Below are 26,637 nucleotides of genomic sequence, written 5' to 3' on the forward strand. Positions count from 1 at the left end.
AGCCTGATTCCAAAAGAAAAAAAGAAGAAAGGAAAAAAAAAAGTAAGCCTGATTCTATTTCCACCAGAACTGCAGGTGATGCTTTGAAGCATTTGATTTTCAGTGCACTTGGTACACGGGGATGCTTACTGTGCTGGTCTTCTGGAGGAGAGGTCTGCATGCTTTGGCTCAGAGTCAGTCTTGCCCCAGTAAATAAGCAGTTGCCAGGCACAGGAGGCAGTGGGGTTTAGTGTAAGCTGGTCCCACCTGCACTGGGGACCATTGTGTTGCCCTTTGAAGTACCACCATGTTGGTGTTGGGGGGGGGGCAGGAAATGGTGCCACCCTACTGTCTTTTCTCCCCCTTCCCCCGCTATTCGGGAAACCTTCACAGAATAGTGAGGGCAGTCACCTGGCCCTGAGCAACAGCTTTCCTGCATTTTTTTTCTTTGGTGCACAGCTGGGATCTAAAATGCGAAATCTTAAGGGATTTGACACAGCATGGACCACCCCCCCCACCCCAGAGTAGAGCCTCTTCATACTGTGTCTGACATCCTTTGTCCCAGAAAAATAGTTCCACACCTGTGCGGTGCGTGGGGGTCTGGGGTGTAGCACCACTAAAAGCAGTAACAAGGTTATATGCTTTCTGTGTGTACCTCTGTCCCCTACCAATGAAAGGCCTTTTGCTGGCACCTTCCAGAAGTACTCCAGGAAGGGGAATGTTCTTTCCCAGTGGACCTTGGGGATCCCTACACCTTGCTTGCACTCTGGGTCCAGCTCCCTCTTCCCCAGGAGCACACACCACAGCTCTGCTCCAGAGAAAATCACGCACTTAAAAACCTCAGAGTTTGAGCTCCACATGGTGTTTGCAAAAACAAAAACAAAAAAACCCAAAAAACTGTGACACTCAGTACCTCTTGCTCCTCTAGTCCATGGTCCAGAGAGGTTTTCCTCTTGTGTAGACCGAGTGCTGCAGTCTCTCAACCCCTCTATCATTCTCTCCCTTTTGTCTCTCCATGGAAAGGGTTCCTTCTCCTCCTCAGCACCACAGTTTTTCTGTCCTGCAGTTCACTTCCACACACCATGCACCTGCCACACTGTCTCCCTCCAACCACAGAGATCCTTCTGCCACTCCGCAGTTTAATTTCCTGGGTGTTCCAAGTGATCTGACTTCGGTACAGCTGTGTTTGAGTGACCAGGAAAGCCCAGGGTCCCCCTACTTTTTCTCCTCCATCTTAACTCTTCCCCCCCCGCTTAGACTTCATTTTTTTTAATTGTTTTTCAATGTTTATTAATTTTTGAAAGACAGAGAGTGTGAGTTGGGGAGGGGCAAAGAGACAGGGAAACACAGAATCTGAAGCAGGCTCCAGGCTTCGAGCTATCAACACAGAGTCTGACACAGGGCTCCAACCCACAAACCATGAGATCATGACCCGAGCCGAAGTCAGATGCTTAACTGACCGAGCCACCCAGGCGCCCCTCCTTAAACTATAAAGAAAAGGTGTTTTAGCTCTTCCTTATCTGATAGTATTTTTCATATAATTTTAGTGTTTCAGTTGTCAGAAAACTTACAAAAATTTAAAGTTTTACTTGTGAAGATGGAAATATTTCTGCATTGTTACTATACTCTTAAGGTGGAAATCTTAAGTTAGTCTAGGGTCTTATTTAGTAATTACAAGTCTGTTAGCATTCAAGGATAGGCATAAATTAGAGTAGGTAGACCAGCCTAATTCAAAAAATTAATATCACCATTAACTTTTAGGAATGTTTGCATAAATGTGAATAATCATTTTATATATCAAGGATTCTGACTTTAAGCTGGTTCTCTTGTTTCCAGAGCAATATAGAAACTAGTATTCCTGTTTTTGTTTTTTCCCCCAGCAATGGGGCCCAATTAAGTATGCACTTAGCAATTTCATTTGAAAATAGTCATGTAGCACCTTACCTTATAAGTTAAATGATGTCACTTTAAAGCAGTACAGATATGCAACTAGACATATCATTTGAAAACCACCAGCCTAAGCCAAAATCAAGGCATAGAACTCAAATATTCTTTCAGTTTTCCTTCTGTACCTCTGGCAGTATGGTGATTATGTATTCAAAAAGGCAAGCCAGCCATGACAGCTGGGATCACCATAAGCACTCCCATTGGGAGGATAGGTTTTCATTTTTTTTCAGTTGACCTATAGCTCTGGTGAATGAATGTGGCTCCACAATACTAGTATCTGCTGGGAATAACATGGTGTGAGGATCAAAAAATCCCCACTGAGGCTTCCCTGTTAGAGCTTAGACACAGGGTTCCTTTTAATTATCTCAACCAGAAGCATACATCAAGAAAAAACCCTGAAGATAGTTTTCAGTGCTTCCATGAAAGATTTGCAGATCAAAATTTGAACAAAATTTTTAAAAGATTCTAATACTTGTGACAAGTATTAGATTCTAATACTTGTGACAAGCTTACTTGTCAGTAAGCTTCTGGGATTGCTCTAATCCCTGTGGGCTTTTCAGGGATTCCTGTCTTCCTTCTGTAGGTCTATTTAAGTTCCAAGTTGCAACCATCTATTCTGTGTATGTGTTCCTTTCCATGATTGCTCACGGGGAAGAACAAAATCTTTTCAATATACTTGGCTAATCATTAAATAAAAACATAAGCTTTTTTATCCTTTGTTTAGATTTTTAAAGTTTTTACTGCTAATCACTGTAGGATAACATGGATTTTAAAAAAAGAACAAATATGAGTAACTTGTAAATTCTTTACAACTGATACAATTTTCATAGTACCTTATTTTATGGCTTCTCACTTCCTTTCTTAGATTTCCCTTCAATGTTCCAAATGTTCCAATACACTTTTTTTTTTTTAAATGCTTATGGTTGGAGTTCCTCCAATCTCCTTTAATCCCCCTTTGGGTGTAGGTTGTTCATCGTGCCAAACAACCCATGTAAGCTGTTTGGGCTATTTAAACGTTAGGGAAACCTTAACCAAAGTCTCCAGTTGACATGCTGTGTGTGTGTGTGTGTGTGTGTGTGTGTGTGTGTGCGTGTGTTTTAATTGCGGTAAAATACATACAGTATAAAATTTACCATCTTAACTATTTTTAAGTATATACCTCACTTTTGTTAGGTATATTCGCTTGTTGTACAACCAATCTCCAGAACATTTTCATCTTATAAAACTGAATGAAACTTTATACCCATTAAATAATAACTCCCTATTTCCTCCTCCCTCCAGTTTCTGGCAACCACTATTCTGCTCTCTGCTGCTGTAAATTTGACTATGCTGGATGCCTCACACAGTGGAATCATACAGCAGTTGTCCTATTGTGACTGGCTTATTTCACTTAGCATAATGTTTCAAAGTTCATACATGTTGTAGCATGTGCCAGAATTTCATTCCTTTTTAAGGCTGAATAATAATATTCCATTGTACGTATATAATACATTTTCTTCATCCTGTTGATGGACATTTAATTTGGATTGCTTCTACCTTTTGGCTCTTGTGAACATGCTGCTATGAACATGGATGTACAAATATCTTTTCAAGACCCTTTTAATTCTTTTGGATATATACCCAGAGTGGAATTGCTGCATTATATGGTAATTCTGTTTTTAACTGTTGAGGAACCTCCATACTCTTTTTCCATAGCAGCTGCACCATTTTACATTACCACCCACCAACAGTGCATAAGGTTCCAATTTTTCTACTCTTGGCCAACTCATTATTTTCTGTCTTCTTGATGGTAACCATCCTAATGGCTATGACATGATAGCTCATTGTGGTTTTTGATTTACATTTCTCTAATGATGAGTGATACTGAACATCTTTTCATATACTTGCTGGCCATTTGTATCTTCTTTGGAGAAATGTGTGTATAAATAGACTGACATGGTGCACATTGTGTATTGCCATACCATTTATGAGGTAGGTAGTGTTACTATATCCATTTTACTAATGAGGAAATTAAGATCGATCATGTAGGAGGTGGTGGAACTGGAATTCTGCTGAGTTGTTGGACTTGAGTTCAAACCCTGAGTGTGTCAAATTGCCTGTATACTCTTTCTTTAAATATGATGTCTGTCTTAGGAAATATCTGTAATTACTAATTCATGAAATGTCTGAACCAGTGGAGCTTTTCAAATGAAATTTTCTTCCCTTTTTTTCTCCTCTTGTGTATTTGTGTGTGCACACGCACAGACAACTGGAGGACCCCTTACACGGCCTTTTTACCCTATTTCATCCATTCCTCCACCTGCCTCCCTCTGACAACCACCAGTTCTCTGTATTTAAGTCTGTTTTGTTTTTGTTTTTGTTTTTCTTTTTTTCTTTATTTATTTTGTTTCTTAAATTCCATGTATTAGTGAACTCATACAGTATTTGTCTTTCTCTGATTTACTTCGCTTAGCATTATACACACTAGGTCCATCCATGTTGTAAAAGTCAAGATCTCGTTCTTTTTTATGGCTGAGTCATGCTCCATTGTATATACACACCATATCTTCTTTATTCATTCATCTGTTGTTGGATGCTTGGGTGGCTTTCATATCTTGGCTATTGTAAATAATGCTGCAATAAACATAGGGATGCATGTATCTTTTCAAATTAATGTTTTTGTTTTCTTTGGGTAAATACCTGGTAGTGGAATTACTGGATCATATGGTAATCCTATTTTTAATTTTTTGAGGAACCTACATAATGTTTTCTCCAGTGGCTGCACCAGTTTGCATTCCTAGCAACAGTTCACAAGAGTTCCTTTTTCTCCACATCCTCACCAACACTTGTTGTTTCTGGTCTTTTTGATACTGGCTATTCTGACAGGTATACGGTGATATCTTGTGGTGGTTTTGATTTACATTTCCCTGATGCTTAGTGATGCTGAATTGCTTTTCATGTGTTTGTTGGCCATGTATATGTCTTTGGGAAAATGTCCATTCATGTCTTCTGCCTCTTTTTAATTAGATTGTTTTTGTGTTGAGTTGTATAAGTTCTTTATATATTTTGGATATCAATTCCTTTTTGGACATATCATTTGCAGATATCTTTCCCCATTCAGTAGGTTGCCTGGTCATTTTGTTGATGGTTTCCTTTGCTGCACAAAAGCTTGTGTGTGTGTGTGTGTGTGTGTGTGTGTGTGTGTGTGTGTGTGTGTGTACATACTCTTAGTAGTTTATTTTCGCTTTTGTTTCCCTTGCCTTAGACATATAAAAAATTTTTTTGTTTAGAAAAATATTTCTACTGTCAGTGTCAAAGAAATTACTGCCTGTGTTTTCTTCTCAGAGTTTTATGGTTTCAGATTTCACATTTAGGTCTTTATCCATTTTGAGCTTATTTCTGGTATGTTGTAAGAAAGTGGTCCAGTTTCTTTCTTTTGCATGTAGCTGTCCAGTTTTATTAAAGAACCTATCTTTTCCCCATTGTATATTCTTGCCTCCTTTCTTGTAGATTAATTGACCGTATAAGTGTGGGTTTATTTCTGGGGTCTCTGTTCTGTTTCATTGGTCTATGTGTTTATTTTTGTGCCAGTACCATACTGCTTGGATTACTCTAGCTTTGTAGTGTATCTTGAAATCTGGGATTTAATACCTCCAGCCTTGTTCTTCTTTCTCAAGATTGCTTTGGCTATTTGGGGTCTTTTGTGCGTCCATATAAATTTTGGTAGTATTCTAGTTCTGTGGAAAATGCTGTTGGTATTTTGATAGGGATTGCATTAAATCTGTATATTGCTTTGGGCAGTATAGACATTTTAACAGTATTTGGTTCTTCTAATCCATGAGCATGGAATATTTTTCCATTTGTGTCATCTGCAGTTTCTTTCATCAATGTTCTATAGTTTTCAGAATACAGGTTTTTTTTTTTATCTCCTTGGTTATTTATTCCTAGGTATCTTATTTTTTGGTGCAATTATAAATGGGATTGCTTTCTTGTTAAGTGGCCTTTTTAATGAAATTAATTGGTAGCCAAATGAGGAAGTATAGCAAAGATAGAGTTTGTGTTTTGAGAATTCTAGATTGCATATAAAGTGCCAAACCAAGAAAGAGGACACAGGCAATTAGACATCATTGTAGTTCTGAGGTACATGATTGTGGGTTTATATAATACAGCCCTGTTGGAAAGGGAACTGGAGCTTCATTGACTTTGCAGACTAGAAGAGATCAAAGTTGGCTGTGTCACTCCTTTAAGAACACCTTTTAGCATTGTGAATGAAGTTCTTCCAGATGTTCATCTGTGATAATGTGGGCATGGCTCTGGCTAGAGAAAACCAGTGGTTTCATCAGCAAAATGGACCTCTTGTCTTCTTGCCTGTGGAAAGGAGGGGCCTCCTAGCACAGTATGCAGACTGCTGTATGGGTGCCATCAACCTTGTGGCCTGCAACCAGAAAGGCAAGAATGTGAGTGGTGTTGCTACTTGGGCATTAAATGAGATCATGTGCGTACGACACTGAGGGCGAAAGGGTGAGTTCCTGTGAAAATGAATCAGGTACATAAAAGCCTTAATTGCTTTCTCTCTCTCTCTCTCTCTCTCTCTCTCTCATCTTTTCTTCAGCATTGTGACTGCAGGTAGGATACTGGTCTTCACTGACCTTTTCCTGTAGAGTAGCCATCTAAATTTTAGCAGCTGGTAGGTAATATACTGTCCTTTCCATTCAGTCTGTTCTCCAAATCTGTGTGCAAGACTTGAGGATGCTACAAAGAACCTGGAGTCTTGATGTGGGGAATTCTTTGACCTCAAAAAGTGAAATTTATACCTTTGAGACAGTCACTCAACAACACACTTGAAAACTGTATATTGCAATTATAAAGAAAAGGGCAAGCCTCAGGTTTACACAACATGTGATGGGACCTCTTGTAGCAGCTGTTGGTCACAGTCATACACATATGTCAGAACACTAGTAATAGCATCTTTAAATGCAGAAGGAAGTGGTATAGCACTGTAGCCAACCAGCTGGGCCTGTAATTCTTATTTTATTAAATATTTAAATACTGTAGAAGACCATCTCATGGTATCTTGAATTATTTTCTCTCCTTTTAAGGTAAGTTGATTTATTTATAGGTAAAAACTATAGTTCAGTTAAAAACACTTCTCTTTAGTCACAAAAAGGGAAGGAAAGACTACTGTATTTTGACTCCAGCTTCTTTATAAAGTAAAATGTCCTCTGATATATTTGTTGTTTATAAGATGTGTATTAATTTTATTTAAACATAATCACTGCTTACTTAGTTGGGATCATAATTTATGTCAGGCAGCTACAAAATACAGATTTATGTTATTAAGTTATAGGCACAGAATTTATTCCACTGATGGAATGATCTTTCTTGTTATTATAATAGATTAGAAAACTGCTGGTGCTTTGGCAGGATTAGGCTAAGGTATAATCTTACTTTTATGAAACTGTCATATGAAAGTACTGTTTAAGGAGAAAATTTTAATAAGATTTATATCAAAATGCTTATTATAGACAATAAAGGAACTATTGGGCTAAAACTAGCAAAAAATTTTTTTCTTTCATAGGTAATTAATAAAATGTCTCCAACATCCCTAAAGATCACACTAAGGCAACTCATGGAGGGGTCTTCAAAGACCTTGCAAGAAGTATTAATTATGGAATATCGGCTGAGTCAAGCTTGTATGGTAAGAATTTTTGAAAAATAGTTATTTTCTATTTATGAAAGTAATAGATGTTCATTGTAGAGCATGTAAAATACAGAAAGCTATAAACAAGAAACTTAAAACTATCTGTAAATATACTCTGTGGAAACACAACAGGCCAGTTAAATTAAGATGTGTGGAACTATTCTTCCAAATTGTTCTTAAGCCTTTATGAAATAGCAATTACATTTGCATGTACTATAAGAAAGCCTCTAATCTCAGGTGGAATTCAAAGTAGAAATTAACCATTTTTCAGGCATGGTCTCTGACCTTGGGATAAGAGGCATAAACTCTCTATAGCTGAATTCCCTCATTGGTAAAACAAGGAATATATATATATGTGTGTGTGTGTGTGTGTGTATAGAATATGTATATATACACCCATATATACATATATATAATGTATGAATGGAAGTTACTAGTCTGTTACATGTTTTAGTTAATAGATTAGCACTGAAAGTTCCATTATAAATACACTTAAAGTAGAAAATAATCACCTATAAAATTAATTTTATGAAACATTTCAGAGTCCTATAGATTTCCTCTTGTAGACGATAAACTCTTTGAAAGCAGAATCACTGCTTTTGTGTTATGGGTAGAAGGCCTTTAGGTTAATAAATTTATGGCCTAAAGAAAATACTCTGTTTAATAACCAGGAAGCAGATATCCCAAATGGACTTTCATGTCTTGCAGTAGTTAAGGGGAGTGCCTAGGGAGCTCGGTTGAGTGTCCGATTCTTGATTTTGACTCGGGTTATGATCTCACCGTTAGTGGGATTGAGCTCTGTGTTGGGTTCTGCGCTGGCAGCACAGAGCCTGCTTGGGATTCTCTCCCTCCTGTCATTCTTTCCCTCCTCTGCTCATGCATTCTCTCTCAAAATAAATAAATAAACAACAACAAAAAAATAGTTAAGGTGTTCAAGCAGTTCATCCAATTATAAATAAAATTCGGTTAGTCCCTTTAATCTTAAAGTCGCTCCTAGTAGGATGAAAGTGGCAGCTGAGGTCTGTTGTTTGTTAAGAAAGGTACTATGCCAGGCACTTCACATACATCCTGTCCGTTAAATTTTACACTATTTCGGGGCGCCTGGGTGGCTCAGTCGGTTGAGCGTCCGACTTCAGCCAGGTCACGATCTCGCGGTCCGGGAGTTCGGGCCCTGCGTCCGGTTCTGGGCTGTTGGCTCAGAGCCTGGAGCCTGCTTCCGATTCTGTGTCTCCCTCTCTCTCTGCCCCTCCCCTGTTCATGCTCTGTCTCTCTCTGTCTCAAAAATAAATAAACGTTAAAAAAGTTAAAAAAAAAATTTTACACTATTTCTAGAATGGTAGGTATTATTCTTGTCTCCACTTTACAGATGAGGAAGCTGGCAGAGAGAAGTAACCTGCCTAAGGTGGTATAGCTATTAAGTGGCAGACACATGGTGTGTGAAACCAGGTGGTTTCCCTCCGGGGCCCTGTACTCTCCACTACTACCCCAGTATACCTCACACAGTCCATGCTTCTCACTGTACATTTACTGCACTGCCTGGATTGATTGATTCCTTCCTTCCTTCAGCAAATCCATTAGCTGTGTTGTTGCAGGGTTCTGTGCTAAGTGTTATGTTGTAGAAAGAGTGACCCAGTCCTTGTTCTCATGAAATTTAGAGTCTACTGAGACTATGAAGAACAAGTAAACAAAATATGTAAAATAGTTACAAATTGTGGCAAGTGCTCCAAAGGAAACATACAGGTTGATGATGGGAGAGAATGATGCAGGGACAGGAGCAGGTGGGAAAGACGAAGGGAAATAAGTTGTCAGAAAAGACGTCTTTGAGATGCGTGCTCATCTGTGACCCGAAGGGTTAGAAAGGAGTATGTCGAGAAGTCCCTTGGGTTTCAGCAGTGGATGATTTGGTTCTGTTTGCTTTAAGAAAGTAATTATTGCTGCTGAATGGAGATGGGGTTAGAAGGATTCAAGAGGGGATGTAGAGACCAGATTTGAGTTTTTGCAGTAATCCAGCTGTGAAGTTGCTGTGGCTTCGGCGAGGGTGGCGGCAACGGAGAGAAGTGAATGATTTGGGGAATAATGTGGGAGAGGATTGATAGGCCTTGATGATGGATGTGAGAGAAGGAAAGAATGCATTTAGGAATTGGAGCTCGGAGCTGTGGGTTAGAGATTTAAGTCTGAAGCTTTGGAGATTTATTTACTTAATAAGAATGCTTACCATGTGCTAGACATTGTTAGAGGCACCAAGAATGCATAGGTCCACAAAACAGACAAAAATGCCTGCTCTTATGGAACTTACTTTATAGTGGGGGAGATAGATCATAAACAGATAAAATTATAAAATATATAGTACATGATTATAAGTACTAAGGAGAAGAAGTAAAGTGGGAAGGAGGGTATGGCATAAGGAGGAGGTGAGGGAGAGTTTGAATTTACAGATAGGATGACCAGAGAAAACCTGACTGAAAAGATGTTCTCTGAGTAAAAACCTGAAGGAAGTGAAGGAATGAGCTGTGTAAGTATCTGGGGAAGAGCATCCAGGCAGAGGCAGTACAAAGCCATGAGGCAGGGGTGTGCCTGCCTGTTCTAGGAGCTGCAGGAAGCCTTGGTGGGTGGCATGGGCAGAGAAGGAGGGTCAAGTGAGTGAGAGAGATGAGGTGAGAGCTAACAGGGTAGAGAAGGACTGGGCAGAGCATATGTGCTTCCTCAAAGGCCTTTATAAAACTCTGGCTTTTGTTCTGAATACCATGGGAAGGTACTGGATGTTTTTGAGTAGAGGAGTGACGTGATCTTGTATCTTAACAGAATTGATAACTCAGTGCTCATGTGTTGGGTATAGAATGGGTAAGAGCATATAGAAAGAAAATGAGAGAGCCCGGATCTGAGCCCCAAGAAATTTTGAATAGGGTGGAAGAGAAAAAGGACAGAGGTGGAAGAACCAGGAGTCATGAAAGCAAGAGATCAATGTTTCAAGGAGGAGGAAGCACTGTGAAAGTGCCCAGTAGGGGAGGATAAAGTCATACTCAGCATATGGCAACACTGAAGTTACAGGTGGTTTGGCAAGCCGTTTAGAGTGTGGGGGCAAAAGTTATAGTATGGTGAGTTGGAGAGGAAATGAATAAATGGGATGTGGAGAAGTGACGGCTATATGTAGACAACTCTTCTTAAAACAGAAGTAGGGTAGAAGTTAGGACTGTGGAATCAAGTGAGGTTCCTTGTTATTTTATAAGGTGGAAGATACTAGAACATGTTTATAATTGATTGGAAATGATCCAATAGAGAAAAAAGATTATGTTGATGATACGAATAGCATTTACTGGATACTTAACTGTGTGTCAGACACTGTGCTGGGATGTGGAGTAAGATAATCCTGTGATGGATGTATTGATGTTGCCATTTCATGTAAGGAAGCTTGGCATTAATGAAATTAGTAGATAAAGGTCACATAGCTACCAACCATGTAGTGGAGCCAGGAGGTGAGCCCAGACATTTGAATTGTAGTCAGTCACTGAGTTATGCTGCCAACACTGATGATGCCAGGAGAAGAACTAGAGATATGCTAGGATTAGAGGTTGAGAAGGTAGAAGGCAGTTAGAATTATCATCCTGGGAAGCGGGGAAGAGAACATGGATTGTTAGGCAGTTTTCCATGCCTGTTTGAGGTTTGTGGTCATGAACTTTAATTTTTTTTAATTTTTTAAAAATATAATTTATTGTCAAATTGGCTAACATTCAGTGTGTAAAGTGTGCTCTTGGTTTTGGGGTAGATTCCCATGGTTCATCGCTTACATACAATACCCAGTGCTCATCCCAACAGGTGCCCTCTTCAATGCCCATCACCCATTTTCCCCTCTCCCACCCCACCCCCCGCATCAACCCTCAGTTTGTTCTCTGTATTTAAGAATCTCTTAAGGTTTACCTGCCTCCCTCTCTGTTTGTAACCATTTTTTCATCTTCCCTTCCCCCATGGTCTTCTGTTAAGTTTCTCAAGATCTAGATATGAGTGAAAACATATGATATCTGTCTTTCTCTGACTGACTTATTTCACTCAGCATAATACCTTCCAGTTCCATCCATGTTGCTGCAAATGGCATGATTTCATTCTTTCTCATTGCCAAGTAGTATTCCATTGTGTATATAAACCATAATTTCTTTATCCATTCATCAGTTGATGGACATTTAGGCTCTTTCCATAATTTGGCTATTGTTGAAAGTGCTGCTATAAACATTGGGGTACATGTGCCCCTATATATCCTTTGGATAAATTCCTAATAGTGCTATTGCTGGGTTGTAGGATAGTTCTATTTTTAATTTTTTGAGGAACCTCCACACTGTTTTCCAGAGTGGCTGCACCAGTTTGCATTCCCACCAACAGTGCAAGAGGGTTCCCGTTTCTCCACATCCTCACCAGCATCTGTTGTTTCCTGAATTGTTAATTTTAGCCACTCTGTATGGTCATGAATTTTAAATGAAACCAGTCACAGTTGTATGATTTTTCTGCAGCAAGATTTAGCTGCTCGAAAGAAGGCAGAGGTAAATGGTAGGGGCAGCTGGTGCTGGGATTTTGCCAGGAAAGACTAGAGGGAGGAAAAAGGCTTGAGGGAGTTGAGGGCATTTTTGAGGCAAGGTGACCACATTAATGCACTGGGGAGACTGGGCTGGATGAAGAGCAAGGTGAGTGGTGGAAAAGTTGTAGTATCGGTGGTGTTCAGTGGGGTCAGAGATTTCCAAGTGAAGATACTCGAGCAGATAAGAATCGGAGGTGGTGATCCGAGAGTGGGTCATAAAGGCAGTCCAGTCTCTAAATGTATATTTCAGGCTATGGCCATGGGGGTGGGAGGCTACAGTGGGTGGAGGGGAGAGATCATCACTGCGAATAAGGATGCCTGGAAATTCACCATTTAATCTCATTTTCTTTCAGGGAGGCCATGACTTTCATGAAGGTGTTAGGGCAGGTAAGTGATGGTTGTCTTCTTCCTGGCTATTATGGAAATAGGATTTGCGAGCCTACACTGTTAATCAAAGATGATAGTTGTTTTATTAGTGAAAATTATACCTTCATAAAGATTGCAAAGTTGTTGCTATTTTAATATTACCAACTGACATATAAGGGAAGATCTGTCTTTAAAACCAATATTGTTTGAAAAATTCACATAACCTTGTGTCACCGCTCCCTAATTTCTAAGAGGTGACCCTGCTTCTACAGTCACACAGACTGCCTCTGCTAAGTGCAGCTGAGTTTGAACAGTCGTTCTGTTGCTGAAACCTTTGAAAGGTGCATTTATTCCCTTGCAAGAAGCCCTCAAGTCCCCTGCCCCTCTTCTTTCTAGTACTGGCCTGGCAAAATCCCAGCAGCATTGAATCTCTACCATTACCTCTTTGCCTATACCTGACAAGTTCAAAATTGACATTGAGAAAAACCATATGACATAATTGGTAACATGTGCTAGTGTTCTTATTAATTTCTGGTTTATCATTATCATCTCCAAAGTCAGCATATTTAGAAAAAGCAAGTGAAATGGTTGATTTTTTTTTGTTTTTAGAAAATTTGCAACAATTTTTTATGTATAAGCTCATATCCCTATAAATAATAGCTGTTTTTTATGTTGTATAAAATGAGTTCTTAACCTTTGCATGTGTTTTGCACATCTAATTTTTTAATGTTTTTATTGAGCCCTCTAATATAGTACAGACTCTGTATTTACTTTATCTAAATAAAAGATTATGTTCTCTGAGCTGTAAGCTTTGATAAATACTGGTCACCATTGTAGAATTATCTTAATTTATGGCATGATAAAATATCAGAAATAAGCAGGGGGTTAGGGGCACCTGGGTGGCTCAGTCGGTTGGGCGGCCGACTTCGGCTTGGGTCATGATCTCGCGGTCCATGAGTTCAAGCCCTGCACTGGGCTCTGTGCTGACAGCTCAGAGCCTGGAGCCTGCTTCAGATTCTGTGTCTCCCTCTCTCTCTGCCCCTCCCCCATTCATGCTCTGTCTCTTTCTGTCTTTCAAAAATGAATAAATGTTAAAAAAATTAAAAAAAAAGAAATAAGCAGGGGTTTAAATTCTCTTAGAAGGCACAGGGAATTGAGTCAGAGGAGATGGCTATATGTTTTATAGAAACCAGGTAAAATAAGCACTTTTCCCACTAATTCCCTGCAAATTCTTGCTGCATGTGGATCAGAGCCTAGACAACTATTAGTTATTAGAAGGATGTGTGTGTTATTTGGGTTTTATTGCTAAAATACTCATTATATGTTAGAGCAGCCCTTCTTAAACTTAAAAAATGAAGGTTTTTTTTTTCATATTTACTGTCTATTGTCTTAAGGAAACAGAGTTAAAACCAAGCAGCATCAACATTCTGATTCATAAGGCAAGAGCTTATCAAGCTACTTTCTAATGAAGAGAAAGTATACTGCCCCATCTTTAGCATAAGCTCCTTATTTTGAAAGCAGTATCTATTCTGGGTAAAACTGTTTGGTGTTCTTGCATAATAACCAAATGTTTGCTACAGTTTGCTAATGATAAAATATGTTAGCAAATTAGGGGAGTGGTTGTTAAAAATTCTTACTCTTAACATCTAGAATAAACTTCTTCCTGGTTATAGAAGAAAATAAAAATAGGTTATTTCAGCAGAGCTAGAGAGTTACCAAATGGGATTTGAGTGGGTGCCTCACGAGACTTGAAAAACCCTGAGCTGTCTACATGGCAAGAACTTGTTATATCTATGCTAAGTAAAAAATTATGTCAGTTTGAAATAAAAGAACATACAGATTTGACTAATATTCTCTTTCATTTTGCCCTTCAGACTGTCAAGGAGGTAGATAGCATGATAGCATTGGCCAGAGGGCTTAAAAAGGAAGAGACTCTTGAAGAAATGTTCCAGAATTGTTTTTACTTAGGCTGTCTGTCTGGGGAATGTAAAACTGTCAAATTGGCAGGGATCATAACATCAGTGTTCAGTGTTACCACTGATCTGATACTGGCTAGAATCATGTAGCTAGGCAGCCGAGCCTTAAAAACCTCTAGTATCCGCATTTAATAATGCAGCCCCTTTACTTCCTGTTTCTTGGTTTCCAGATTGCTTCTTTATTTAACTTTCTAATACTAAATTTGGTTTTTTAAGTTCAGAGTTTTTATGTTTAAATATTTTTATCATTCACAAGAATTATTTACATTTTAAATACGGTTGAAATTCCCTCCCATAACCATACCTAGTCCCTTTCTCTTTTAAAAAAATTTTTGAGATAATTGTAGATTAACATGCAGTTTTAAGAAATAATATAGAGAGATCCTATGTGCCCTCCAAGTTTTCCCAAACAGTAACATTTTTATAACTATAGTATACAGTCACAACCAGGAAGTGGACACTCGCCTACCTTTTTAAAGGAGAGGTTTGCCGATTGCCTCATACTTATGATCCTGTGGGGATGCTATGTGGCTACACTAAATGATGACTACACCGAAATAAGAGAAGTCGAGTTTCTTATGATAACCTGAAGGTGGTCTGGTATTTTAATGCAGAGCTGTGTGAACCAGAGGATTCAGCAAAACAGTATCCTCATTTAATTATGCATAAAGTCATCCCCTTCTAAGTAATTTTCCTTTCAACTCAATGTGGAGGAGGTTAGAAGGCAGATCTGGGCTCTCCACCCTCCCCTGCCTTCCCTTTAAACTGCACCAACCCTGGTTTTAGCTGTTTTATAACAGGAAGATTTCATTTACAGTTTTGTTTGAAGAAGGAAAAAGAGTTCCCAGTCTTAAACCACATTAGTTCGTGGGCTATATTCAAGTTCCGGGCATCAGACTTAGCAGGTTGGGAGATAACCACATGGGTCATCATCCATCCAAATTCTGTTGGGGCTTAATTTAAAAAGAAAAATGGAACACATACAAAGATTTAAACTTTGCAGAAAGAGTGCTATAGAAAATATGCCTTGTGTAAGGTAGTTTCTGTCAGTTCTGTAATTAAAATCTGGTAATACCTGAAAGAAATGTACTAACATTTCTTATGTCTTCACTTGACAGTTTTAATAGATAAAGACCAGAGCCCAAAATGGAAACCGGCTAATCTAAAAGAAGTTACTGAAGAAGATTTGAATAGTTACTTTAAATCTCTGGCAAGTAACGATTTGAAATTATAAGGCGACTGGATTTTTAAGGGATTATTTTGGAGCAGATGTTGGCAAACTATGGCACATGGGCCAGATCTGGCCTGCTGCCTGTTATTTATTTTTCCACCAGCTAAGAATGGTTTCTGCATTTTTAAATGGTTAGAGGAAGAAAGCAAATACTAATATTACATGATGTGTGAAAATTATATGAAATTCAAGTATCAGTGTCCACAAATGAAGCTTTATTGGAACGTAACTATACTCATCTCTACATATTGTCTATGGCTGCTTTGAGTAGTTGCAACAGAGATTGTCAGGCTAGCAAAGCCTAAAATATTTACTGTGTGATCCTTTGCAGAAAATGTTTGCCAACCCCTGCTTTATAGATGGGAAAATTTGAAATTCTTTAGAGATTGTGGAGTTGAAATCTCTAATTGAAATGGGAACCTTATGTTTTGGCTTTGGGTAGTAGTTTGTACATTGATTAAATCTATATATAGATGATTAAGAAATGGCCCTGAAATTTTTTTGTCTATTGTGTTAATGCTTCATAGAATTTTCTGCATGAATAAATGTATTTTAAAATAATTATGTTACTGTAGAAGTGTTCCTTTTATAATATTAGAAATCTCAGGGAAAGCAAAAAGGTTTTTATGAGGTTATCTCTCTAGTATTATTAACTCATCTTTGGTCTTCCCTAAAATTAACCAGAATCCTTCCTATAGTGAAAGTGAAAGCATTAGTTCTCATTGTTTTTTTTTTAGGATTTGTTAAACTGACAGAATGAGAAATTAGGAAGTGTGGGAAATTATTTGGCATTATGTAGTTTAAATCAGGAGGAAAAAAAAGTCGAAAGCCAGGAGTTTTGTTCAAAATAGAAATACCTTCAATAATTGGTACTGTTGACAAAATAAGTTTTTCTTAAGGTACACAAGAAACTGCAGGGTGTTCCAGACTTGGCACATTAAAGTCTAGAGAAGAATGACCTTTAAAGGCCAGTTTATCATTTATAACTTGTTACAGTTTTTCCTTCATCCAAAACCCCTCAGAAATGAAGAAAATTTCAGATTTCAATAACAAAGGTGGAAGAACTGAGAAAGACATCAAAACTTATATACTGCACTCCTCTTTTAGATGAGGAAATTGCAGTCTAGAAGGAGTTGCTTTAAATTTTCTATTTTTAATATTTAACATGAAGCATTCCGTCCCCCAAAAAGTGAGGAACAGATTTAGACTAAAGACAGCATGATAATGGACATGTTTACATTTATATTCTTAAAGCTCTTAAATTGGACCTGAGTGATCCAAGAAATTATTTGTATTTTTATTCACTTTGTATTCATTAGACATGCATAAAATGTTAAGTTCTTTATGTCAAAAAATTTGACAGTATACAATGTTGAAAGGCATTTGCTTTAATAAGAACTCATAGCTAGTTAATTGCAACTAGACTTTTATTGTACAGTTAGAAAAAAATGTTTCTCAAAAATATTTGGAAAAAATATACCATTTCATAGCTAAGTCTTACAGGAAGAGAATTAGCTAACAAAATGTGAGTTTTGCAAAGTAAGAGATAGGGAGTACATCTGAGCTTGTGCCCACTTGCCTAAGGAAGGTATGTTCTATTTGGCCACACAGATACATAGTGAGGGCCTTATGATTAAGCAAACAATAGATTTGTTGGAACTTTATTTTTTAACTACTATTCCTTGAATTTACTTGATTCCTAAAACTATACAATAAAAAAGTATAGTTCCCTCATCTCATAAAATGGCAATGATATTAAGTAGGATACATCTGTCATGCTAGCTCATTCATTCAGCAGTATGTCTATTTTTAATACTAATAAGGCAATTTGACACAAATTATTCCTTTGGAACTAGGATCGTTTTTATCCCCTTCCAAATTGTGCTTTGAGTGCTAATGACCATAGGTGGTTAGCAAAGGACAGATAAGGCAACTGAAAATGGAGCACTCTGATATCAAAGGCTTGTAACTGAAAGGTAAGAGCACACAGGAGACCTTTAACTGGAGAAGGGAGCAGGGAAGCACTTTTGCGGGGTTACGTGAGTCTGTGTAAGTGAGGAACCTGCACGCTTCCTCTGAGAATCTTCGTTTACAGTTGCCATCAGCAGGTTCTTTGTCGCACTGGCTGCGGCTCATCTGCGCCTATCCTGGATGTTCTCGAGAGAAAAGAGTCAGTAGTAGTTGGTCACCTGTCAGGGTGGTAAAGAAAGGAACTTGCTACTGTGTCCCTTCCCTCAGTCAAGAACATTGGAGACTTGTTTTGCAGTGTGTCTTCTGATGGAGCCTGACGTGAGTGCTGTTTCTTGGGCCCTCTTTCCCCCCAGTTTCCTTTCCCTTATGATTTGGCCACTATTCTTATTTCATCTGTGTTTGTGATAGAAGTTGGAACAAATGTCTCCCTTTCCAGTAGCTAATAATTCTTCCAGTCGTCTGTTTTATATGTTCCTTCCTTCTCAAATAGGCCTTTTACTGTTCATGAAAGTTCAAAGTGAAGTAAATCCAGTATTTAAATATGAAGGTATGATAGAAGGAATCCTATCAAAGATGTTCTCATCTGTCTCGTCATCAAGGCCAAACTATATCTTGATAATGATCACATGTGGTACACATTTGCTTATCCAGTTCTTTTTCCTGCCTGCCTCCAACTTGGTTTATCTGCTAACTCACTGATTATGCAAGCCTTGTAGTTCCTTGTCCATGTTTTGACATAATACAGCATATATTTCCAAGATAAGTCTATACTACAAGATACTATACTCTGTTAAAATGATTCAGGAATGAGGGGTTGGTGCTTGGTGACAAAACCATACTGCCATAGTGTCAGGGCAACAGAGATTATACTTCTAGCTAGATATGGATCTGAACAGGCATGCCTGCTACCCCCCTGGGAAATAGGGGCCCAGGCACAGGAGAAACCTGAGGTTAAAATACTTAGCTGTAATAAAACTCGCCAGTCTACATCCCTATATATGCCGAAAAATTTAGTGTAGCTATGGCTTTGTGTTCTCACCATAGTATTGTATTACCTTACATACTTAATTACACCTTTTAAACAGTGAGTGACTTTGCAGCAAAAATATCCTGATATGAGATACAAAATGAATGAAAAACAGCAACATCTAAGCTTTTGTCTGAGTCATTAGTATACTCAAAAACCTAAATTTTTCTTCATGAGCTGGAAATATGTTTTGCACTTTCAGAAAACTTTTTGTCCCTTAGTCTTATGACTTCAGATCCTTGTATAAATGAGGATGGTGAGTTTTTTCTACTTTGTTTCTAGATTGCAAGTACAACAGGACAGTTCAGATCTTGGGACTAGGTAAAATGAAAGTTGAATGACCAAGTGTCTAAAGGCAACGGAAAGATAGCACATCACTCACTTCAAAGAACTTTCTTTGTCCATGCAACCGGGAGAATTCACTCTATTTGTGGGTTTCAAAGTATCATGGTTAAAACTAGAGGTAGCATTTCCGCCTGCTTTTAAGGCCAAATACATATTTCGCAGGTCTTCTTCTGCCTTTCTTTAGATATTGGTGACCAGGGTCTGTTGGAAATAAAAGAATCTAATGCACACAGACTTAAAAATAATTCCCTTTCCAATTAAAGTCAGTGTGCAGCAAATCTTGATGAAAAGACAATTCCAGTGACTGCATCCCAATTTTTCTACAGGTATGTCTTCTCAATATCTTCTTCCCCTCCCAAATTTTCTATTACCATTGATCTCAAACAGTAGTTACTTGTTAAAAAACTTCCTCAAAAAGGTAGACAAATTTAAGAAAATCATATATGGCTTTAAATGCTCTAAGGGCATTGTTACCGTACACACACACGAATACTCTTTGGAGGAGCGTTTGATCTTTTGTTTTGTAATACAACTGTATATACTCATGCACAGACTGGTCCCACCAGTCAATAAGAAAAATGGGAACGATTGCCCATATACCAACCTTCTGCATCTTTGAGACGGTAAAACTTAACATACATGCAGCACTGAGAACAGGTTCTGCTTTCTACCTTGACTAGGGCTTCTGTTATTTGTTTTAAAAAATACTGTATTTCTATTTGTAAAAATTCTTGTTTTCTTGTTATATCACTGGGCTGCTTAATTCAATACCATAAACATTAATGTCATGACTTCTGTAAATTGTATCTCGTTCGGGTGCCGTATGTGCGATGTCTTGAGTCATCCAATAATAGCTGAGGTTAGTTAGGGCCCTGAGGTTCAAGGTGGTAGTTAGGCTTTTCATCTACAAAAATATCTTAAGGACAGGTTTCAAAGTGGACTATTTCTGCATGGGTTGCTTTCTACTGCTTGATCATTTGTGTTAAGAAGTAGGAATCCTTGACACAAATGGTTTTGACAAACAAGACCCACTGTTAATTACTGTGGCTTAAGTGCCATTTCCTTGCCAAGGCGTTTTGGGGGAAAAAAAAACCTTCTCATGTCTTATTTGTATGTGTGTGTGTAAATTAACAAATAGTAATTTTAAAAGGAGTGTCTTTAAAATAACCATTGGATTTCTTTGGTGATTCTATTACTGCCTCAGGAAGAAAGTGCTATGACATACCAGCTGATTACTGTGGTACAGGACCTATGTTTAGCCCTTTAAATGACTAAAATCCAAGACCAAGCAGGTAGAAATCACTGTTAACATAAAAAGTGCTTAACATATTTCACGTAAGTATTGTATACTCTTGATATTACCATAGACTTTTTTTTTACATCCAGATGTAGTTATTTGTATTTATTCACATTAGTTTTTGCTATTGTTTCATGTATTTAAGCTAGCACCAACTTTATCCACAATTCAAGAAGTTATCATCATCCTACAGCGTTAAGGCCCCTCACTCTCAATATATGGGATGTCATAGTACTTGATGTTGTTGCCTGCCCACTGCTGCAAGGCATCACTCAGGATTTCCTGGGACAGGCGATGTGCAAATTCGAAGACCACAGTTTCGGGCCCTGATGGTTTCTTCACTTCCTGTTCGACATTAACTGGAGAAGGCATCCTAGGTAGAAATCTGTCTCCAGACATAAAGCTTTCTTCACTTGCATGCTGCTTCTCACTCTCACATGTGGTAGGAAATGGGAAAGTTTGCTTTGATTTCATGCAGCCCATGTTATGAAGAGCTTTGAAGGAAAGCAGTAGCAAAGACTACTTCAACAGCATCTTTGGAAAACACTGAGCTTGTCCATGTGATACCGACCAGCGCTTTTCCTCTCCAGGCCACCGCAGTAATCAGTGCTTCTTTTTACCAATCTTCACCTGTAGTTTTTATCTGTCAAAAGAAAAGTTTCATTTTGAAGTTACCACATGCAAAATACTGTGTGATTAGGTAGCATGTAGAAATAATTCTCTACCACTCTTGGTCACTTGCAGGAGTTGGGAGGTAATAACAGCTTTATCTCATCAATAGAAAAGATAACCATTCAGTAAAACTGGCAATTTACAAAATAGGAAAACCTTTTTTCAAGATCTTGAACATTTTATAAAACTAAAAACACAGTTAAACTTTTGCTAATTTATGTGCACCAGGGTTCAGCAAACTCTAGATCAAATCCTAGCTGCCTGTTTTTGTAAATTAAGTTTATTAGAACACAGCTGTGTTATCTGCTTATGTGTTCTCTACGGCTACTTTCATGCTACAGTGGCAGAGTTGAGTGGTTTTGACAGAAACCGCGTAGCCTGAGATGCCTAAAATATTTACTGTCTGGCCCTTTACAGAAAATATTTGCCAACCCCTGATCTGTACTGTTGAGAGAAACAAGCATATCAGACATTTGCTCCTGCCTTAAGCCTCATGAGCCTACACATCTTGGACTGTTTTCAGAGTCAGGCTTTGTCCTCTGGTTAGAGGTTTACAATTCAAAGAGAATGACAACTTTAGCCAACACAAGTTAGATGAGGCAAAGCCACCTGTTTTTTTTTTTCTTCTGAATGAGATACCCCCTATGAAACTATATGAAAAGCTCAGATTAATTTAAAATAAGGTTAAAAGTTTCTCCCCCGCTAAATGTCTCACTCTCGTTTGATGTCCGGTCAGTAAGTAGACTGCAGTGCTCACAATGTGCCTTCTAAGCTTGCACGTCCTATCTTAAGATAGGACTTAACAGTAGCAAAATACAAAGCAACTTCACTGGAGGGAGTGTAGCCATAAGAAAGCACAGGTAAAGTCTCTATAGGATTATGATCCTTGGTTATATCTTAGTTTTTGGACCAAAAAGACATAGCTCTAGACAAATTCACAAAATCAAACTCAGTTGACTTATTTTAGAAACTACTGATCTTAAGATTAAAAATGGATTTAAATGCATGGTAATTGTAGTTTTTTTTAAACACTTTATAATCAAAGTCCAGAAGAGGTGACCTTTGCCCTATATTTTTTTAGATTTCTATAAAGCCTATCCAATGTCTCTCATAATACTACCTCCAATAAGGATATATGGTGGGAAAGGGGAGGAAATCTAGCCCTCTACTTTTAATTACCTCTAGTTCTGTATGCCTTGCTAGAGATGTATTTCAAAAAGGGAAAAGGGGATGTGTATAATGTTTGATTTACTAGACTGAACTCCCTGCAGACGGGAACTCTCCTGGTTGTACGTGGCCAACATGTAATGACTTACATAGTGTCTACTTTGTACTATCCGGGATGGTTAAGGGAATTGTACATAGTTAACCTGAAAATGATTATTCAGTAAATGTCAAATAAAAGGCCATGAGTAGAATTATCACAATATTTTGTTTTCTAGGATCTCTGGTTCTGTAAAAAGCAGCTTTATCTACCATAACAAAATAACTAGTGCCGGATGTACCCTCACAAAAAACAACTTTAAACCTGGACAAAATATGTGGGCAGATATTTTCAGGCATTGAACACCAGCACAGGACTGTGATCTTTGGGAGAATAGAAACACAGACTGTTAAACCCCTTAATTAAGCATCCTGAGATTCTGCCTGGGAGCATCTTCCAGCATTATCTTGGGGAAATTGGCCCTAACTAGAGTGTTGATGCTACTGAGCTGAAGAGATTGGGTTACTGAAACAGAAGTTTCAAGAGATAAGGGAGCTGTTGGGAGGGAGGCAGAAGTGGGGTCTCCCATCTGATGGGGTCTCATCAAGAGTACTTGTCTGAGGACTTAGGATGCGCATGTACAGGAAAAGAATTTGCAAGACTTAGTGCCGCAGAATCCTTGGAGTAACCAGACCAACCCAAATGGAGACACCTCAGTGAAACCTGACACCTTAGGAGTCTAGTGTGAATCCTAGAGCAGGAGTTGGCAAACTTTCTTAAAGGGCAAGATCGCATAGGACTTAGGTTTGTGAGCCGTATAGTTCTGTGTCACAACTATGTAGTCCTGCTGTTTTAGTGTAGAAGAAGCTGTAGACAATATGTAAAAGAGTGGGCAGTGGCTATGTTCCAATAAAAGTTGACAAAAACAGTCCAATATGGCCTATGGACTGGCTAGCCTAAGGTCAAACAAACAGTCCCAAAGAATAAAATACCACTTAAAAGAAGATGACATAATCCAGACTCCTTCAAGGGTATCATCCACAACATTCATCCTAGAATAAAAATTACTTGCCATGCAAAACAGGAAAATGTGCCCTATCAAAAAACAGTTATTAGAAATAGACCCTCTCTCCCTCTCTCTCTGCCCCTCCCCCATTCATGCTCTGTCTCTCTCTGTCCCAAAAATAAATAAAAAACATTGAAAAAAAAAATTAAAAAAAAAAAAAAAAAAGAAATAGACCCTCAAATGACCCACTATTTGGTAATTAACACAATAGAACTGTAAAGATGCTATTTAAATACATTCAAGGATTTACAGGAGAAATGATCATAAAGAGTGAACAAGTAGAGAATCTCATCAGAGACATGGAAATTGTAAACTCAAGAACTAAAATGAACTCATGAGCTATTGGATACTTAAGAAAGGATTAATGAACATAAGTCTATAGATATATCCAATCTGGGGAAAAAGTTTTAAAATGTGAACAGAGAAACCACAAAAAAGTATGGCTTAAAAACAATGAGAAATTAGCAATGAGGAATTAGACACATTTAACCCAGAGAGCAGGAAATAAAGAATATAGGAAGGAAAAAGAATATGGGGGCAATTAGAAAACAGCAAAGTGACTGACTCAAACCCTTACATATCAAAAATTATGTGGAAGGAAAGAGACTAAAAATTTCAATTAAAAGGCCAAGTAGTTAAGATCCAACCCACACAAACATAGCTAACAGATCTCTGACAGTGGAGCGAAGGTGGTCTTTTCAACATGTACTGGAATTGTATAGCCACAAAAACAAACCAAAAAACAAACAAAAACGCCTTGCACCCGTCACAAAAATTAACTCAAAATTGATCTCAGACCTAAGTGTAAAACATGAAACTATAAGACTCCTAGAAGATCACATCCAGATGTTAAATCTAGATAAATCTGGATGACCTTGGGCTTGGTGATCACCTTTTATTTATTTTTTTACATTTTATTTATTTTTGATAGAGACAGAGCACAAGTGGGCAAGGGGCAGAGAGAGGAGGAGACGCAAAATCAGAAGCAGGCTCCAGGCTCTGAGCCGTCAGCACAGAGCCTGATGCGGGGCTCGAACTTAAAAACTGCGAGATCATGACCCGGGCCGAAGTCAGTCGCTTAACCAACTGAGCCACCCAGGCGCCCTGGTGATCACCTTTTAGATGTAACACCAAAGGCATGATCCATGAAATAAATACTTTGTATTTCATCAAGTTAAAAACTTCTGCTCTGTGTAAGACACTGTCAAGAAAATGAGAAGCAACAGCATATCTGATAAAGGATTATCTATAATGTACAAAGAACTGTTAAAACTCAACAAGAAAACAACCTGATTTAAAAATGGGCAACAGATGTAGGGGTGCCTGGGTGGCTCAGTTGGTTAAGGCCTGACTCCTGATTTTGGCTTCTGGTCATGATCTCATGGTTCATGGGTTCGAATCCCAAGTCCAGCTCTGTGTTGACAGTGCAGAGTCTGCTTGGGATTCTCTCTGTCCCTCCCCTGTACATGCATGCTCTCTCTCAAACTTATTTTAAAAAATGGGCAAGAGATCTGAACAGACACCTCATCAAAGAAGATGGATGGCAAGTAAGCATATGAAAAGGTGTTCAACATCCTATCTTAGGTAATTGCAAATTAAAACACTGAGATATCATTATAACTTATTAAAATGGTGAAAATTCAAACATTGATGACCTCAAATGCTGGCAAGAATGGGGAACAACAGAAACTCATTCATTGTTGGTGAGAATGCAAAATAGTACAGCTACTTTGGAAGACAGTTTGGGGTTTTCTTACAAAACTAAACATAATCTTACCATATGAGCCAGCAGTCATACTCCTTGGTATTTACCCAAATGAGTTGAAAAATTATGTCCACACGAAAGCCTACATATGGATGTTTATAGTAAGTTTTATTCATAATTGCCGAAGTTGGAAGCAACAAAAATGTCCTTCAGTAGGTGGACAAACAGTTGTATATCCAGACAATGGAATGTGATTCATTGCTAAAAAGAAATCAGTTATCAAGCCATGAAAAGAAAAGGAGGAAACTTAAATGCATATGACAGTGTTAAGCCAATCCTTCCAACTATGGTATTCTGGAAAAGGTAACTCTATGGAAATAGTAAAAAGTATGATGGTTGTTGCTAAGGATTAGAAAGGAGGGAGGGCTGAACAGATAGAACATAGAGCATTTTTAGGACTGTGAGCTACTCTGTATGATACCACAGTGGTGCATACATAGCATTATACATTTGTCAAAATTTATTGAACACACAACAAAGAGTGAACCCTAGTGTAAACTATGGACTTTGAGTAATGATGGTGTGTTCATGTAACAAATATACCACTCTGGAATGGGGATGTTGATAGTGGGTGAGGCTGTGTGTATGTGTTGGGGTGGGGGGGTGCGGGGAATATCTGTACTGCCTGCTCCATTTTGCTGTGACCCTAAAACTACTCTAAAAAATAAAGTCCTTTATAAAAAATCCAACTATATACTACCTATAAGAGATGTACTTTAATTAAATATGGATATAAAAGTTGCAAGCAAGAGAGTTAGAAAGGACATACCATGAAAATAGGAAGCATAAAAAAGTTTCTTTAGCTATATGAATATCAAAGTAGACTTCAAGACCCAAGGGATTACCAGAAATAAAGAGGGACATTTTGTGTGTCAGTGAGGAAGGTACGACAATCATAAGTGTATATGTAGCTAGCAACAGAGCTTCAAAATACATGAAGGAAAAACTGACAGAAGTAAAGGGAGAAATGAACATTGCTCTCTTGGTAAATGATATAATATCCAAGGGAAAAAATACGGAATTCGAATTTTGAACACTAGTATTCAACTAGTATTTGAACTAGTAACTTGAGTTAGTTAACATTTATCATATACCCAACACCTGCAGGATATATATTCTTAACTGCATATGGAATATTCACTAAGACAACATGGTGGTCTCAAAAGGTTTCAAAAGCTTGAAATCTTAGAGTATATTTTCCAACCACCACAGAATTAAATTAGAAATAAGTGGTAATAAAATATACAGAAAGGCCCTAAATATTTGGAAACTATCACATTTCTGAATAACCCATGGGGCAAGGAAGAAATCACAGGGAAATTAAAATGTTTTCAACTAAATAGAAACCATATCAAATTAAAAAAAATTTTTTTTAATGTTTATTTTGAGAGAGAGACAGAGTGCGAGTGGGGGAGGGTCAGAGAGAGAGGGAGACACAGAATTGGAAGCAGGCTCCAGGCTCTGAGCTGTCAGCACAGAGCTTGACGCGGGGCTTGAACCCACAAACCATGAGGTCACGACCTGAGCCAAAGTTGGATGCTCAACCG

The 26,637-nt window shown here is 38.2% G+C and overlaps 2 protein-coding genes across 10 annotated transcripts in view; one reads left to right on the top strand and one right to left on the bottom strand.

Annotated features, from left to right (window-relative positions):
• The window catches only part of HIBCH (3-hydroxyisobutyryl-CoA hydrolase), a 114,106-nt gene extending 97,802 nt beyond the window's left edge, over positions 1-16,304 (top strand). For all 3 annotated transcript variants that reach the window (XM_047869102.1, XM_047869101.1, XM_047869099.1), the window contains exons 12-14: positions 7,484-7,603; positions 12,524-12,557; positions 15,631-16,304. In XM_047869102.1, coding sequence (XP_047725058.1) covers positions 7,484-7,603; positions 12,524-12,557; positions 15,631-15,746 — 270 coding nt within the window. In that variant the 3' untranslated portion in view covers positions 15,747-16,304. The remainder of the gene's footprint in view (positions 1-7,483; positions 7,604-12,523; positions 12,558-15,630) is intronic.
• Positions 16,305-20,473: 4,169 nt separating this feature from the next.
• Positions 20,474-26,637, bottom strand: part of CC1H2orf88 (chromosome C1 C2orf88 homolog) — a 70,569-nt gene continuing 64,405 nt past the window's right edge. For all 7 annotated transcript variants that reach the window (XM_047869107.1, XM_047869109.1, XM_047869105.1 and 4 more), the window contains one exon: positions 20,474-21,026. In XM_047869107.1, the coding sequence (XP_047725063.1) occupies positions 20,579-20,866 (288 nt within the window). In that variant the 5' untranslated portion in view covers positions 20,867-21,026 and the 3' untranslated portion in view covers positions 20,474-20,578. The remainder of the gene's footprint in view (positions 21,027-26,637) is intronic.

The sequence above is a fragment of the Prionailurus viverrinus genome, chromosome C1 (genome assembly GCF_022837055.1).
Source record: "Prionailurus viverrinus isolate Anna chromosome C1, UM_Priviv_1.0, whole genome shotgun sequence".
NCBI classification, from domain to species: Eukaryota; Metazoa; Chordata; class Mammalia; order Carnivora; family Felidae; genus Prionailurus; species Prionailurus viverrinus.